The sequence below is a fragment of the Mercenaria mercenaria genome, chromosome 7 (genome assembly GCF_021730395.1).
Source record: "Mercenaria mercenaria strain notata chromosome 7, MADL_Memer_1, whole genome shotgun sequence".
Lineage (NCBI taxonomy): Eukaryota > Metazoa > Mollusca > Bivalvia > Venerida > Veneridae > Mercenaria > Mercenaria mercenaria.
The window spans coordinates 46,998,203-47,013,683 of NC_069367.1; the positions used below are offsets into that span (position 1 = coordinate 46,998,203).

General features: G+C 36.7%; 1 protein-coding gene across 1 annotated transcript in view; it reads right to left on the reverse strand.

The window, feature by feature from the left end:
• LOC123554233 (26S proteasome non-ATPase regulatory subunit 1-like) overlaps nt 1-7,156 on the reverse strand; it is a 319,840-nt gene extending 312,684 nt beyond the window's left edge. Inside the window, exon 1 of the mRNA XM_045344228.2 lies at nt 7,038-7,156. Within this exon, the coding sequence (XP_045200163.1) occupies nt 7,038-7,062 (25 nt within the window). The 5' untranslated portion in view covers nt 7,063-7,156. The remainder of the gene's footprint in view (nt 1-7,037) is intronic.
• Nucleotides 7,157-15,481: the final 8,325 nt, after the last annotated feature.

Sequence of the window (15,481 nt, forward strand, 5' to 3'; positions counted from 1 at the left end):
CACAAAATTGTGCAGAAAGTCAAAGACACAGAGTCATGAAAAGAGATCTAAACAGCTTTGTAGACAAGAAATAGCTTGGCAGCAGACTGACCAGGGGTCTCGCTAGGCCCATTATTTTTTTGGGAGAAGTCAATTCTCCCTCAAACTGATTTAAGGAGAAGTGGGGAGACTTTAGGGAGAAGTTGGAAGACTCCATTAATTTTTATATTTCTACCTCGATGCTGTGAATTGATTCAATGACCATTCATTTTCTTAGTTACATCATTTTACCATACACAGTGATTACTGTTTCAATACAAAATTCTAAAAAAAAAAAAAAAAGATTTCTGTTCAGGACAGTGCTGAATCTAACCTAACACGCTGATTTTTTTGTTGCTATATCGTGTAATATATGAATGCAGGACGAAAAGGGGTTTATCATTTATACCGAGTCACCACTTGTGTGAACAGTTTCTCATTCAAATAAAACTGAAAGAAAACTGTGTCAAACCTAGAAATACATACCGGTATTCAAATCAATTCATCCATCAAAGTTAGTTTTACGAAGTTAATACTTTACATGTCGTTGTTTTACCATGGATACCAAATAATTGTGTCTATAATTCCAATTAATCGCATATGTAATTGACAATTTCTTTAGAAAACGACTCGCACATGTTGACAATTAAATGCTTAGTGTCAAAGATGTAACCGCGGCGCTAATTGGCCCATTACAATTGCCTCTGGTGAAACCGATAATTTGATTTGCTTTCACACTTCTCGCGAAAATCTCACAAGTACCTGAAGAGGCGGAGCTTAAATTATGCTATCGGCGAGTGTGTATTCAACGCACATTATGACATGGTGCAAATTGTCAAAAGATTAGCGAGTGCGCATCCAAAAAAAATTCGGGCGACTTAAATTCTCTTTGAGATTGGATTTGAGCGAAGTTTGAAGCTTCAAAGCAACTATTTTGCTCCCACGTTTGCAATGATCTTTTTGGTAAATTTATTCCTCAGAATTTTTCATAGCCCAACGGGCTACGGTCTGTCGATTTTCTGTCGCCCGAGCTGATTTTTCGTAGCCATTGGCGTTCGGGCTACCATTAATGTCGCACACTGTATTTGTTTTCTGCACATTCAGTGAACATTATGATTTAACAATTCTTTCCAATTGATCCAGTCAATTAATTGTTCTTAAAACAAATAGTATCATACCGATCAATTCATTGTTGAATTTATAACAACATAAACTGATGCATGTGCCTTCTCATATTGTAGTTTAACAATTTATTTGGTTTATTTTTCGGCTTTTTTTCTGCTGAATTCTGTATATAATTCATTAAGGGTTTGATATGCTTGTTAATCTTTTATTAACAGAAATTAATCAACAAGGAACTATAAACTCTGTCATTAACTAAACAAGGATTGTTGTTGTAATGGTCACTCATTCATGAAATGTAGCTCCTCCCTCCTGCACCGCACTAGCGTATAGCGTGCCGGTTCTAAGAACGTATACATGTTTGTATTATACTGTTAAATCAGTTATCTTGTATTAGCTGTAGTGAATAAACGTAGTGTTAAACAATCCCGTCTTGGGTCAGTCATTTAGAATACAAATCCCTTTAAGGGTCCGAAATGTTCATATATATAATCAGAACATTACATTGGCGACGAGGATAAAGCGTGCTTTTCGAAGAATTATGGAATACAATTTATCAATTTAATCAGTGCAATAAAACAGTGGATATTTATGAACAATTGAACTATGGCTAGCATTCCGGAATTTCCGAAATTTGAAGTTTACAGTGATGAACAGTCTGCAGGTGTAAGATGGAACAAATATGTCGCGAAATTAGAGAATTTATTTGTGGGAATGAACATAGACAAAAATAAAAGAAAAAAGGCATTGTTATTACACTACTCCGGAGATGAAGTATTTGAAATATACGAGACGCTCCACCTTGGAACTACCGACGACAATTATACAGAAACAAAATCTGCGCTTCATGACTACTTCATGCCAAAAAAGAATAAAGAATTCGAAAGATTTGAGTTTAGAAATCTGAAGCAAAATCAAGGCGAAACAATAGATATGTATGTCACGAAATTACGACAGAAAGCGGAACATTGTGAATTCAGTGATAAGGATGGTGAAATTAAAAGTCAGATAATACAAGGATGCGTATCAAAGAAATTAAGAATTAAGTGCTTAGAAGAAGAAAAGGAATTGAAAGACATCCTAATTTTAGCAAGAAGTATGGAAATGGCGGAAAAACAAGCACACGCAATGGACAGACATGACAGTCTTCCGGTAAACAAAATTAAGAAACATCCTTCCCAGCGACGAAAGCCTGAAAATCCTGCTTATCAGAAAGAAATACAGAAGTGTAGAAACTGCGAAGGAACTTATCCACATGCGCGAAAATGCCCAGCCCTTGGCGCAAAATGCAATTACTGCCATAAAAGAAACCATTTCATTGGGGTATGTCGTAAACGGCTGAATTCAAAAGGACAACTACACGAAATATCCGAAAATAACAATGGCTATGAAACCAACAGTGAAGACGAATCTTGTTCTGAAACGGATGTGGCTTTTGGACTTAGTGTTGTAAAGAAAATTTCAAACAAAAAAGTGCCAAAAGTAAACTTAAAAGTAAATGGTGTTGATGTGACTTTTCTTGTTGACACAGGAAGTAGCTTGAATATTCTCGACGAGTCTTTAATCGACAAAATGAGACCGAAGCCGAAAATCCAGAAAACAAAAACAAAAGCATATGCATTCGGTCAAAACAAACCATTGTCTATAAAAGGGAAATACGTATGTGTCATAGAATCGGGTCCTAAATTCGCAACAACGGATTTTCATGTCGTGAACGGTGCATCGGAAAATTTGATAAGTTATGAAACCGCCGTGGAGCTTGAAATTGTACCAGTCATACAGACTATATCTAGTAGAAATGAGAAGTATTCAGACTTATATGACAAATACAAACCAGTGTTCAATGGGCTAGGAAAATTAAAGGATAAGCAAATCAAATTCCATATAGACGAAAGTGTAATACCTACTGCCCAGCCAGCTAGACGCATTCCGTTTCACGTCCGTGATAAACTTGCACAAGAGCTCGAGAAACTTGAAAAACTTGATGTAATTGAAAAAGCCACAGGTGCGACACCCTGGGTCTCGAACTTGGTCGTTGCTCCGAAACCCAAGTCTCCGAATGATGTCAGAATTTGTGTAGATATGAGAAAAGCGAATCTAGCATTAAAGCGTGAAAGACATGTCGTGCCTACAGTGGATGACATAATAATGGAACTAAATGGCTCCACCGTGTTTTCAAAGGTGGACCTTTACAAAGGGTTCCATCAGCTCGAACTTTCCGAGGAATCAAGAAACATGACCGTGTTCGCAAGCCATGTTGGACTTTGGAGGTACAAAAGGCTAAATTTCGGTGTAAGTGTAGCCCCAGAAATTTTCCAAAATGAAATACGGCAAGTGATAAATGGATTAAATGGTGTGCTGAACATTTCAGATGACATAATCATTCATGGGAAAACGCAAACAGATCATGACTCGAACTTAGAAGCACTTCTGCAACGGCTACAAGATAGAAATCTGACACTCAACAAAGAAAAATGTGAATTTGGAAAAAGCAAAATAAAATTCTTCGGATATGTCTTTTCTGAATCGGGAATATCACCAGATCCTGAGAAAATCACTGCTATCAAGAACGTTGAAAAGCCGAAAAATCAGGGCGAGGTTCGATCTTTCCTTGGAATGACAAATTACGTGTCAAGATTTATTGAAAACTACTCTACAATCTCAGAACCCCTCAGACGCTTAACACAGCAAAATCAGCCATTTGAATGGACAACACAGCAGGAAAACGCGTTTCATCAACTGAAAAATGCATTAGTCAGTGACAAGGTCATGGCATACTTTGACCCGTCAAAACAAACAGAACTGTGGGTTGATGGAAGTCCTGTTGGTGTTTCTGCGATCTTGGTTCAAGAAAATCGAATCGTGTCATATGGAAGTAGGTCACTTACACCCGTAGAGCAACGCTACAGCCAAACAGAGCGTGAGGCATTGGCTTGTGTTTTTGGTTGCCAGCATTTCCACCTTTATTTGTTTGGAAAAGAGTTTACATTAATCAGTGATCATCGTTGTTTAGAATCAATATTCAATAACACCAAGCAAATTCAGTCAGCGCGCCTTGAAAGATGGAGGTTAAAATTGACAACTTACAATTTCAAAGTGAAATATCGCGCCGGAAGCCAAATGATCTCAGACTACTGCTCCAGACATCCAGTTAAAGAGCAGCCAATTGAAAGCTTTGCTGAAGATTACGTCAGGTTTATTGCTCACACGTCAGTGCCAAGTTCATTAACTATGTCTGACATCGCAACTGCCACTCAGAAAGATTGTGTTATTAAGTGCGTAATGGACGCGTTACCGAATAACAGTTGGTCGAAACAATTATGTTACCAAGATGACAGCTTCAGGAGTTATCAAACTGTGAGCGAAGAGCTAACTGTCGTGTCACTCGATGAAGGAAATGTTTTATTGCGCGGCACGCGACTGTGCATTCCTGATTCGCTGCAACAAAAGGTCGTTAAGCTAGCACACGAAGGTCATCAGGGTCGTGTTCGCTGCAAAGCACTTTTGAGAGAAACATGTTGGTTTCCATACATGGATACACGTGTAGATGAAATGTGTAAAAACTGCATACCGTGCATGTCCGCTTCTCCCTCAACAACACAAGAGCCTATAAAACCCAGTCCGTTACCAAAACAACCTTGGGACGAAGTATCCGTGGATTTTTGTGGACCTTTCCCGTCAGGCGAATATTTCATGGTAGTCATATGTGACTATAGCAGATATCCTGTTGTAGAAAAACTCCATAGCCTTTCTGCGCAAACAGTTATTCCACATCTTGAGAAATTATTCAGTTTGTTTTCTATCCCAAGTGTCGTGAAAACTGACAATGGATCTCCATTCAACAGTCAAATCTTCTCGGACTTTGCAGATCGTTTTGGTTTTAAACATAGAAAAATAACACCACTCCATCCGATGGCAAACGGTACAGCAGAGGCATTTATGAAGCCTTTAGTTAAAACCATGAAAACCGCATCAGCATCAGGAAAGAACTTTAAAACTGAAATCAGTAGTTTCCTCATGAACTATAGGAGTACCCCACATCCAAGCACTGGGCTTTCTCCGTATGAACTCATTTTTAACAGAAAAATGAAAACAAAACTTCCCCAGTTTTCAGTTTTCAGAAAGGATAAGTATGTCAGAGAAACACTAAAGCAAAGATGAAAAATAAATGTTATGCCGACATCCGACGGAAAACGAAGTATTCAACAATAAAACCTGGAGACAAGGTACTTGTGAAACAAAATATAAGGAATAAACTTGACACACCATTCAGCTCTTCAGTCGGTAAGGTAATCTCGAGAAAAGGTTCTATGGTCACAGTTCAACACAATGATCGTACAATTACCCATGACATATCCCATTTCAAACCTGTAAACTCATTTAACGACAGCGACCAGTGTAAATCCTCTTCCGACGCCGACGGTACCTCACTGCGAAAATCAGGAAGGAAACGAAGACCCCCTAGAAGGTTTATAGACGAATAATAGTAAATACAGTGTGTATAAATTGCCTAAAAAATGTGTCTCAATTACAAAAGAAAAATTCTTACACTTATGGATTAATTTAGTTGGAAGTGTTCTAATGTTCAGGTCATAATAAAACCTGGAAGCACAAAAAAAAAGTGCGATTCTATTTGTGGCGTGTTTTAGATAGCCAGGTCATAATAAAACCTGTAAAGTGCAAAAAGTGCAATTATACTGCGAAGTGTTATAGCCAGGTCATAATAAAACCTGCAAAGTACATATTCTATTGCGAAACAAATGAGCATAACCACTGCTGGTGGTCATTTAATGTCTAGTGGTTTTTTTTCTTGTTTATAATCTAAATATCTGGTTCCACAAACTAGCTCTTTAATTTGCACAGCTGTGGATAATAAAATATCAGCGAACGCTATCACGGGGTGATTAATGAGCGTCGGACAAAATGGACATTAACTTTACAAGCATTTAAAACAAAATTTCATGGTGTTTTCAAAGACTATTCTGGTGTCATGATGAACATTAGATGATAATCCCTTAATTTTACAGACATTATTTCTTGTATTCAGGTAATAATGACATTCTCAAGAACAACTACGAACTTATAAATGAATCGTAAATCTAAATATGAAGCTTAATGATTTGATACTGACATTTATTTCGTTCTGGGAAAACGACTCTAACCTCATGAGAAGGAATACATCATTAGGCATGACAAATGAGTAAATAGGGAATTAATCGGATACTGTTGATATTTATTTTCTTTAAAGTTTGATGCCTTTCTTTTGTTTGTGTTATAAGCTTCACATTATATTTTGTTCTTAGAAAATACGATAATTATAAGATTTTAAATCTGAAGATAGGAGGGATGTAATGGTCACTCATTCATGAAATGTAGCTCCTCCCTCCTGCACCGCACTAGCGTATAGCGTGCCGGTTCTAAGAACGTATACATGTTTGTATTATACTGTTAAATCAGTTATCTTGTATTAGCTGTAGTGAATAAACGTAGTGTTAAACAATCCCGTCTTGGGTCAGTCATTTAGAATACAAATCCCTTTAAGGGTCCGAAATGTTCATATATATAATCAGAACATTACAGTTGTCTCCCTTGATATTGTAAATGTAGTGAATTAAAATATTATTTTGAACAAACTGGTCGTAACGACTTATTAATGTATCTAGTTTATGTGAAAAAGTTTGAGATAATTTTGTTAAGTCTGTTACTGATAATACAGGAAAACCACATTTTTCCCATTCATGAATATGTCTGTCATGCTTTACAAAGGGGTAGGGTATCATGGTCTAAAGAATTTTATTTCTGGTTTGGTGCCACTGTTAAAATTTATAATAACGAACACCTGTTTGAACAGGTAAACATGTCACAACATTAAGTTAATAATCACTGAATATACAAACCCGCGGATGTAATATTCATCCTCATGTTTAAACTTTACTGTAGAATTTTCAAGACAAAAGTTGTAAATTTCTTGCTGAGTAACGCATTCGCCGGTAGATTTTTGACTAGCTTGATTAAAAACTTTTGAGAACTAATTCATTTAGTTTTGCTGACAGATTTCTGTAGTAAATTTTGGGTTATTTCTAGAAATACGGACATCTTAAATATACAGGTGTCTTTTCATAATAGATATATACAATATGGCTTTCCAATTCCTTCAATGAAATATGAAAGAATCCGATGAATCAGAAGTGTTCGATTAAAACAAAAAAGAAGGAATAAAACAAACGCACCTAACCGGCGGTCGTAGGATATAATCACTCATCAGAAATGTTACCTACAGGCTTTAAACCACCATTGAACGTCAAACTATGGCTCAACACTACTAAATCCGGCTGTTCTTTATTACTTACTAATAACGTTATTTCGGCATTTTCTAGATTATCAGACTTTCAGAGCATTATATTCCATTCTAATATGACTAATAATGCTTTAAACATCACAACGATATAATGTTGATGTCACGTCGACGTGATATTTAGCGCCATGTATACATCTAGAAATAGCGCTTTCAAATTTGATCAAATGTTTTACTTAATAGCATGTTTAAAACGAGATGTCACATTAAACAACTGTCTTGATTAATTTACACATATATTATGTTAGTTATTCGCTTTGCAGAATAATTCGCCTTCTTTTCGCCCAAACTGAACTCTTCTGCAAGTTGTATTACCATTTTCAGTCCTGGCGTGCATAAACAAAGAGTGTGACGACCATACAGTTGGCGCCATGCATGCGCGAACAGGTCTGTCATATTTGATCTAAATTTTACAATAAAATTCATATTAGAGTCAAAATAATTTATAGCAAAACCTTGTTTTATCACTATTTATACACTTGGGCGGTTATATGCACAGGCACCAGTATCGGACCTGGGACAAAAATATGTTTGTTTTCATCCTAAATGAGTTCAAAATGAAAAAAATATGTAGTGAAATATGAGCCCCCTTCAAAAAATACATATGTCTATATGTATCTTTTGAAGGGGGCTCATATTTCACTACATATTTTTCATTTTGAACTCATTTAGGATGTAAACAAGGCCATATTTTTTTGTCCCAGGTCCGATACTGGTGCCTGTGGTTATATGTTGTTCGAAATAATTCACTTGGGCTGCGCCCTCGTGAAATTATTACGCCCGGCGTATAACCACCCATCGTGTATAAATAGTGATAGAGCACTGTTTTGCTATAAATTATTTCTTCAATCTTATATGCTTGTTTCTGTTTAAACACGCTTACACTTAAATGACGTCACGTTAACGTGTGATGACACCAATGTCTTTGTTGCGACCAGGAAAGAGCACAAATTTAACTACTGTTTTAGATAAAGGGCATATTAGAGTCGAAATAATGTATAGAAAAAAATCATGTTTTACTTAAATTAATACACTCAAAATTGGTTATACGTCGACAGAACAATTCACTCGGGCTACACCCTCGTATAGATCTAACCTCTTTTCATGTATTAATAACGTTAAAACACGGGTTTACTATACATTATTTCTTAGATAAAGAACTATATATCTACTATAGAAATAGAAAAATGGGTGTTAACTTAAGTTTTATTATTAAAAAGGCTACACTTCATTAAATACAACCCTCCGAATTTTTCCTTGTCCCTTCTTTCAGCCTGGGAGATGATATCGTCTCCCAGTTTCAATGTCTCTTAGTTCTTATGCCGCCATTTTAATCTAGCATGCGATAGGAATAAAACACGACGGTGTTGAGGGGGACGATAGATTAGACTGTTCATATTTGGACTACATGTGACTGCGTAAGCTTATACAGCAGTCGAGGTAATACGACAGTAAAAGAAAAGTAAATTAATTTTAGATATACATTACTATGTCTGTCTCATTATTACAGATGCGTTGATTTGCAGAATTGTACACAAACTTTCCGTGAGACAATAAGCTTTTCAGAAATATAGCCTTGATGTGTTTATCACGAGATGTATTTATTCAGTCTTATTTTCTTCCACGTTATTCGGAGGCCTTATTGAAAAATGTGTTTTATACTTCGAGGTTTAGTCTAAGTGAGCTTAGTAACCTTCGTTATATAAATAACTTATTATCAGTGTTCTTATCATTACACCATAGAATAGTAAGGGCATTAAATATATCTTCTAAAATGCACAGGCCACAGACCTGCTTAAAAAAAATAACAAACAAAATAAGACTCTCCCACAGTCTCAAAATAAATTTCATGCGCAGCGTAACAGTCCTTTTTTTTTTTTTTTTTTTTTTTTTTTTTGATATGTACGACTACATGTTTAAGAAGGATTGTTTGTAGTATCTATACCACGTATATTTTCATAAACTTATAAAAACCGTAACTGACCTAAAGTCACAAGGTTAGATTTTTGTAAAGGAAGTGTCTAGGAGTACGGATCCGTACCTCTAGAATCTGATTCTAGAGGTACGGATCCGTACCTCTAAACAATCCTATTAAGGGTTTTCTAGGGATACGGACCTCCGTTTTTCCCCTAGACACTTCCTTTTGTAAAAGCTACTCAGCGGCCCGTTTATCATAATAATGTTTAACACAAATGAGACAGAAAGATTTGTGATGTATATGTACTGGTATACCATCATACCAGTTACGCCAAAACGACCAAACTTTCATTTACATAGAAAACCTTTGGGTTTACATATTGCAACAGCTGGTTCTTAGCTTGACAATGCTCGCACAGAATAAAGCCAGGTAAAATATCATCAATGGGATTCGAATGCTTCGGTCTTTTCCGTTTGGTTGTTTTTAACAAAATTCTTATCGTAATATACCAACCCGTGTAGACAGGCCAGAATAAAAATGTCCTTTAAGTGAGGGTTTTCTGTCTGCCCGAATCTGACTGCTTAATAAGCTGCTTTCCAGTTTTCCACCAAGCTTTCCTCATGCCTTGAGATAGCGTATGTATTAGGCTTCTCGTTTGTGCATGTGTCCATAATGATTCGGAAAAATTATGCGCCTTTTAGCAGAGTTTCGTGCCCATTCAGTCATTTTATTATACTTGATTTTATTGAATCGCACACGGATACCTTCTTTTGCCAATTGTAAGTGTAACGCTTCATGAAAATTTAATCGCTAAATAAATATTCTTTATCCAGCTTGCTTACGAAAACATACCCCTTTTCGTCTGTACAAGTGTCCTTACTGGAACATTATGTATCTATGATCTGATCTATTTCAATTTCATGAAAACTAGTTTGTCAAGTTCCATGTGCATTCAGTCATTTTATTGCACTTGATTTCGTTGGATTGCGCACTTCTTCAGTCAGTTACAAATATGACGCTTTATGAAATGTAATAGCTACATAAATATTCTCCGTCCAACTGACTTTCAGAAGGGTTTAATGATGCCTTTATGGACACTTTCGTTGCCCCACCACCAACACACATCTTGCCAATAGGGAGCCTTGTCACAGGATTTTGTTTCAATTTAATGATCCCTTTATAATAGTTAAAGGTCTATGACCCTATGCAACTGTGCATAGAAAAGTGGCATGAAATTTATTAGAATACAACTACCAAATTTTTGTGGCACGGTTTATGTCGCATGGGGAGGGGAAGGGGGAGGGATGGGCGGAGGGAGGGGATATAGGCGGTTATCCCTGTTAAGAATGATGACTTTTTGATATCGTACACAAGGAAGAATAGCTCTGTTCAAGTAACATTTTTGTTTGTATTTTTCCTGTTAGTAGCTGAATTTTAAGAAAATAAATAGCGTCGAAGACAGAATAACGCGTGCTTTCCTCGGCACAAAACTTATTCCACTCTTAAAAAACACTTTTCACTTCGCCCAAATTTCAGTGTAAACATTATCTACACATACGGCCCGTGAAAAACATTTGGGTGAAGTATTTGAGACAAACATCAAGAATTTCTGGTGAAGGCTTTGTGGCAAGGAAGACACCCATTTTCTGTCTTCGACACTTTCTTTCTTTTCTTTTATTAAAATCTGTCAAGTAAGAAGCAAAACTGTTACCTGAATCGACAGATGTCCCCGGTGTGTACGATACCGAAAGGTCACGTGGGCTGACCACCCAGTGTTACTTGCAGATAGAAAATAAAAACACATGAAATAAAGTACAGAAAATAATTTTTAAGTCCTTTAATAATATACTATTTCACAAGTGTTACAGTTTTGTTTATATCAGTAGATGCAGTTTTGTGATAGTTTCATTCTGTAATCCCAAGGAACGACAACTCTTGTTTTAGGTTGGTATTTTATCAGATACTTATCCGCATAGTTTAGGCCTACTTTCCATGCACTGTCACGATTGAGTGGAAATAAGAAATAGTTTTTGACATAACATAATATTTCTTTTCACAGCAAAGACATGTATTACATATTAGTCTGTGAATGAGTTACATTTGCTTCACTACATGTACATCGGACGTTTTTGTTGGATTACTTACTAAAAAAATGAAAAAAAAGTAAATAAAGCGAAGTATCACTCAGTGTTTTATAGTAAAGATACATGTACTACATTTTTTTTAACAAAATGTCACATTTATGAACAGGTGTAGTAGTATTGAGGAATTATTTGACCAGTAAATCCTATGCCTACTTACTGGATTGGATTCAGAACTTTACGAACTATCAGCCTACTCATATTTGACAAAGTCCATTTAGTATATTTTCTGCATGACGGACATTTCTTTCTGGAAAAATTTGGACACCAATACCTCTCAAGCTTTTCTTCACTTATTTTGATATATCGCTCTTCACTTTTTTAAAGTGTTTGGTCACTCCACTTATAACTCTAGTGTCTTCAGATATATATGCGCTATTTCACTATCTAGCACCGAAATATTAGAGCGCACTGTCTTTCTGACAGCTCTTGTTTTCTTTAGTGGCCTACATATTTTGTACTCATAAGGACTGTGATTTGTTTTTAGCTCAACTATCCGAGGAATAGGTGGATATATTGAGCACACATATTCGCCGGCGTCAGTGTTCCGTCTCGGCTAAGTTTTTAACTTAAGCTAGTATCTCAGTAACCACACGTGGGAATGTACTGAATCTTCAAACACTTGTTCAACGTGATTATCTGACATGTAGTGTGCATGTTCCATAACTCTGTATTGCATATTTACAACATTATGCCCCTTTTTCGACTTACCAAGTATTGTTTATGTTGGTATCTCAGAAACAACTCGTAAGGATGGATTGAAACTTAATATATGTCATATGGCGACTTTCTAGCTTTTGATGGTGGAGGAAGACCCTAGGTGCCCCTTCGTGTATTATTTCATCACGAGCGGGCACCTGGGTAGAACCACCGACCTTCCGTAAGCCAGCTGGATTGCTTCCTCACATGAAGAATTCAACGCCCCGGTTGAGGCCCGAACCTACATCGATGAGGGGCAAGTGATTTGAAGTTAGCGGCCTTAATCACTCGGCCACGGAGGTCCCATTAATACACTTGTTGACATGCAGTGAATAGGTCCCATAATTTTGTTTAGCTTATTCACATAGTTACGTCCCTTTTACAACACAAATATTCTTGGTGTAATAGCATCATAAGAGGTGAAAGTCATTGCTCTATTTGTACTACGACTCAAAATCGTTGCTCTATTCATGCTTGTTTATGTCTCTGTTTTCATTATTTCGATATTCTTACTGACAAGGCTTTTGAATAGTCGAGCGTTGCTATCTTCATACAGCTGCTCTTATTTGTTTTGTGTTTGTGTTTGTGAGTGTGCGTGTGTTGAGGGGTGAAGGGGTGGAATCTGTTGGACATTAGGGTCATGGTGGGGTTGAATGCGAGAGAGGGAGATCCTAATGATGATCATTTATTTTCGAAATATACATAGGAAATAGCACTCCATGGTGTCCTTGTGGGGAGGGGTTATTTTGCATAAAATATAAGCGTCTACGAGTATCTGTTATATGTAATCATCCATCTGTTGTCCTTATAAGTAACTGCATTACGTCATGTAACACTGTAAGTTTGGTGATTATTGGAGGTTCACTCAGAAACCTACTTTGGGATGTACATGCTTCTTCAAGCTGTTGCGTCCCTGAATACACGACAGTATACTAACTTGAATAGATAAAAAAAAAAAACAATAGCACGCATATAGCTACCACTTACATGTTTATTTTCACGCATTTAAATGCAAAGTACTTTAAGTACGCATTTCATTCACGTATATCGCATAATTATGTATCTATAATAAATAATCAAGTTATCATACTCATCTTAAACACATAAGCACACGTAAGATACTGTAACTGAATTAAAAATGTTTGCTATGGTGATTAGTTCTTTTATGCTTTTGAGCATAAGAGTTAGATGCTGTTGTTCGCACCCTTGTCCATACTGTTTTTAAAACTTCATAAAGGAAGCCAGTCAAACCTCCTGATTACCAGTAAATTAATTGGCAACTGTTGCCAGACTCGTGCCGTCTGTGTTGAGGTGGTTCAGGCGAGCCTGTGCCAAGGTTCAGACAAGACTTCAGTCTGCGTACATTCGCTCGTGGCGTTCGAAGCAGACATCACAAGAATGAATTTAAGGACTGTCACTATATATATCCGAGCACATCATAATTCTGTTTGGTTTTATGTCTATGAACAACTTCACAATAGAATCTACAGTCCAAGAATCAGTATTTTAAAATTTGTTGCCAACAAGTGTCAGCAGATATTCGAGCTGCAGCACCTTAAAATTCTTAGTAGTTCTATCCAAGTCCTTTTTGTAGAAGTTGAGCATGTAATCAAAGAATTTGGTTGCAATGTTGTCTGTCGTGACACTGTGGAGAGACAAGCCCTGTAAGTGGCGGTATATTTGGAACTCTGGCTGGTCGAATTGTTGACAATACAAGCAATAGCCATGTCAGGTGCCCCGGCGGTACATGTCCTTGGCCGTCTGATGGTATTTATTTGTAGCATCACCTATACAATGTCGCTTAAGCATTGTGCGTTTCATCTGTAATATAGGTTTACTGACGTCAAGGAGATCCAGTTTAGCTTCCACTTGTTTCCAGAACATGCCATCGAGTGGATTTAGCAGTGTACTGATGGTGAGAGCAATTATATCCTCGCTTTTGGATGCTGACCTGTCTTACTCAGATTTTTCACCGTTGCCCGATTTCTTAACTAAAACATGTATACGAATTCAACGTCACGTAAGATTGTAATCATTCTTGGCAACCAAAGGCTTTAAATACCTTACCTCCGTCGTCCTATGTGTAAACAGGCATATCTTTTTTTATTTCAGTTTGCCTCACCTTCAGGTAGAAGCACACTGTATCGCCTTTTACCAACTAAAATAGTTCACAGCTAGTTTGTTTTATTTAAGGTTTACAAACAGGGAATAGGGATATTGCGCAATAATATGTAGTTACATAATGGTGTATTCAAGTAGTACTTTATTTCGCACTGCATTTCCCCTTACATTCAGTGCAATTTCTATGCTACAGATCTATGCGTGGCAATATTTTCATCTTGAAATGACATTTTCATCTTGAAATATTTACATTATAGAATCAGTGATGGAAACTTAGGTAATACACCACTGCTAAAATATTGGGTCTAACTTTAGCTGATTTTACAGTGTATTGTTTGACTGAAAATATTTTACCTTGCTTGAAACATGAACATGAACATGAACCTACTTTCCTTTTGATTTCTGACGATGTTCTTCAACTGTAAGTTACAGGCATTTAAAAAGGTCTGATTTGGTGTGTGTTAGTTTTTTTTACAGAAATAAGAATTATTTGTAAGCTTATTTATAATTGCCACTGGAAACCCATACGGGCGTCTCCTCCAGTAGGCTAAGTTTTAGTCGGAGGAATAGGGGTCAAATATCGACCACTGGTTGCGTGGAGAAACAGTTTTACCACTGGACCACTGCGTCTGCTGTTGGTTACGCAGGAACAATTACTGAAAATGCCATTAATATTGAATTTCCTTGTCTGCCAAGCGGGTAAAGAAAAAGTTAACCGGATTATGGATAGGGGATCACTTTATAAATATAAGTTTTTTCTAGAAGTTTTGTGCCTAGTAATGCTGAATGGACTACATAGTGGAAAGGCAATTTAATTTTTTTCATTGTCATAAATATAGTCATTGTCTTGATTCCTGTAACCATGTTTATACGCCTGCCAGACCGGCTCAGATACGAAAATTTAGACTTAGTTTTATTACAAAGTGTAATGGACCGTACTGCAAGCTGACATATCCTTGCTGCATGTTGCAGCAGTTTGTAGGCCTACTTTTGCCTATCTTATCAGATACTAGTATATATGCAATTAAAGAATGTTCTCTTTTTTGCTGCTATAGTATTTCTCTAATTCTCTCAGTACGTTTCTACAGTAAATTATTCTGTTTCAAA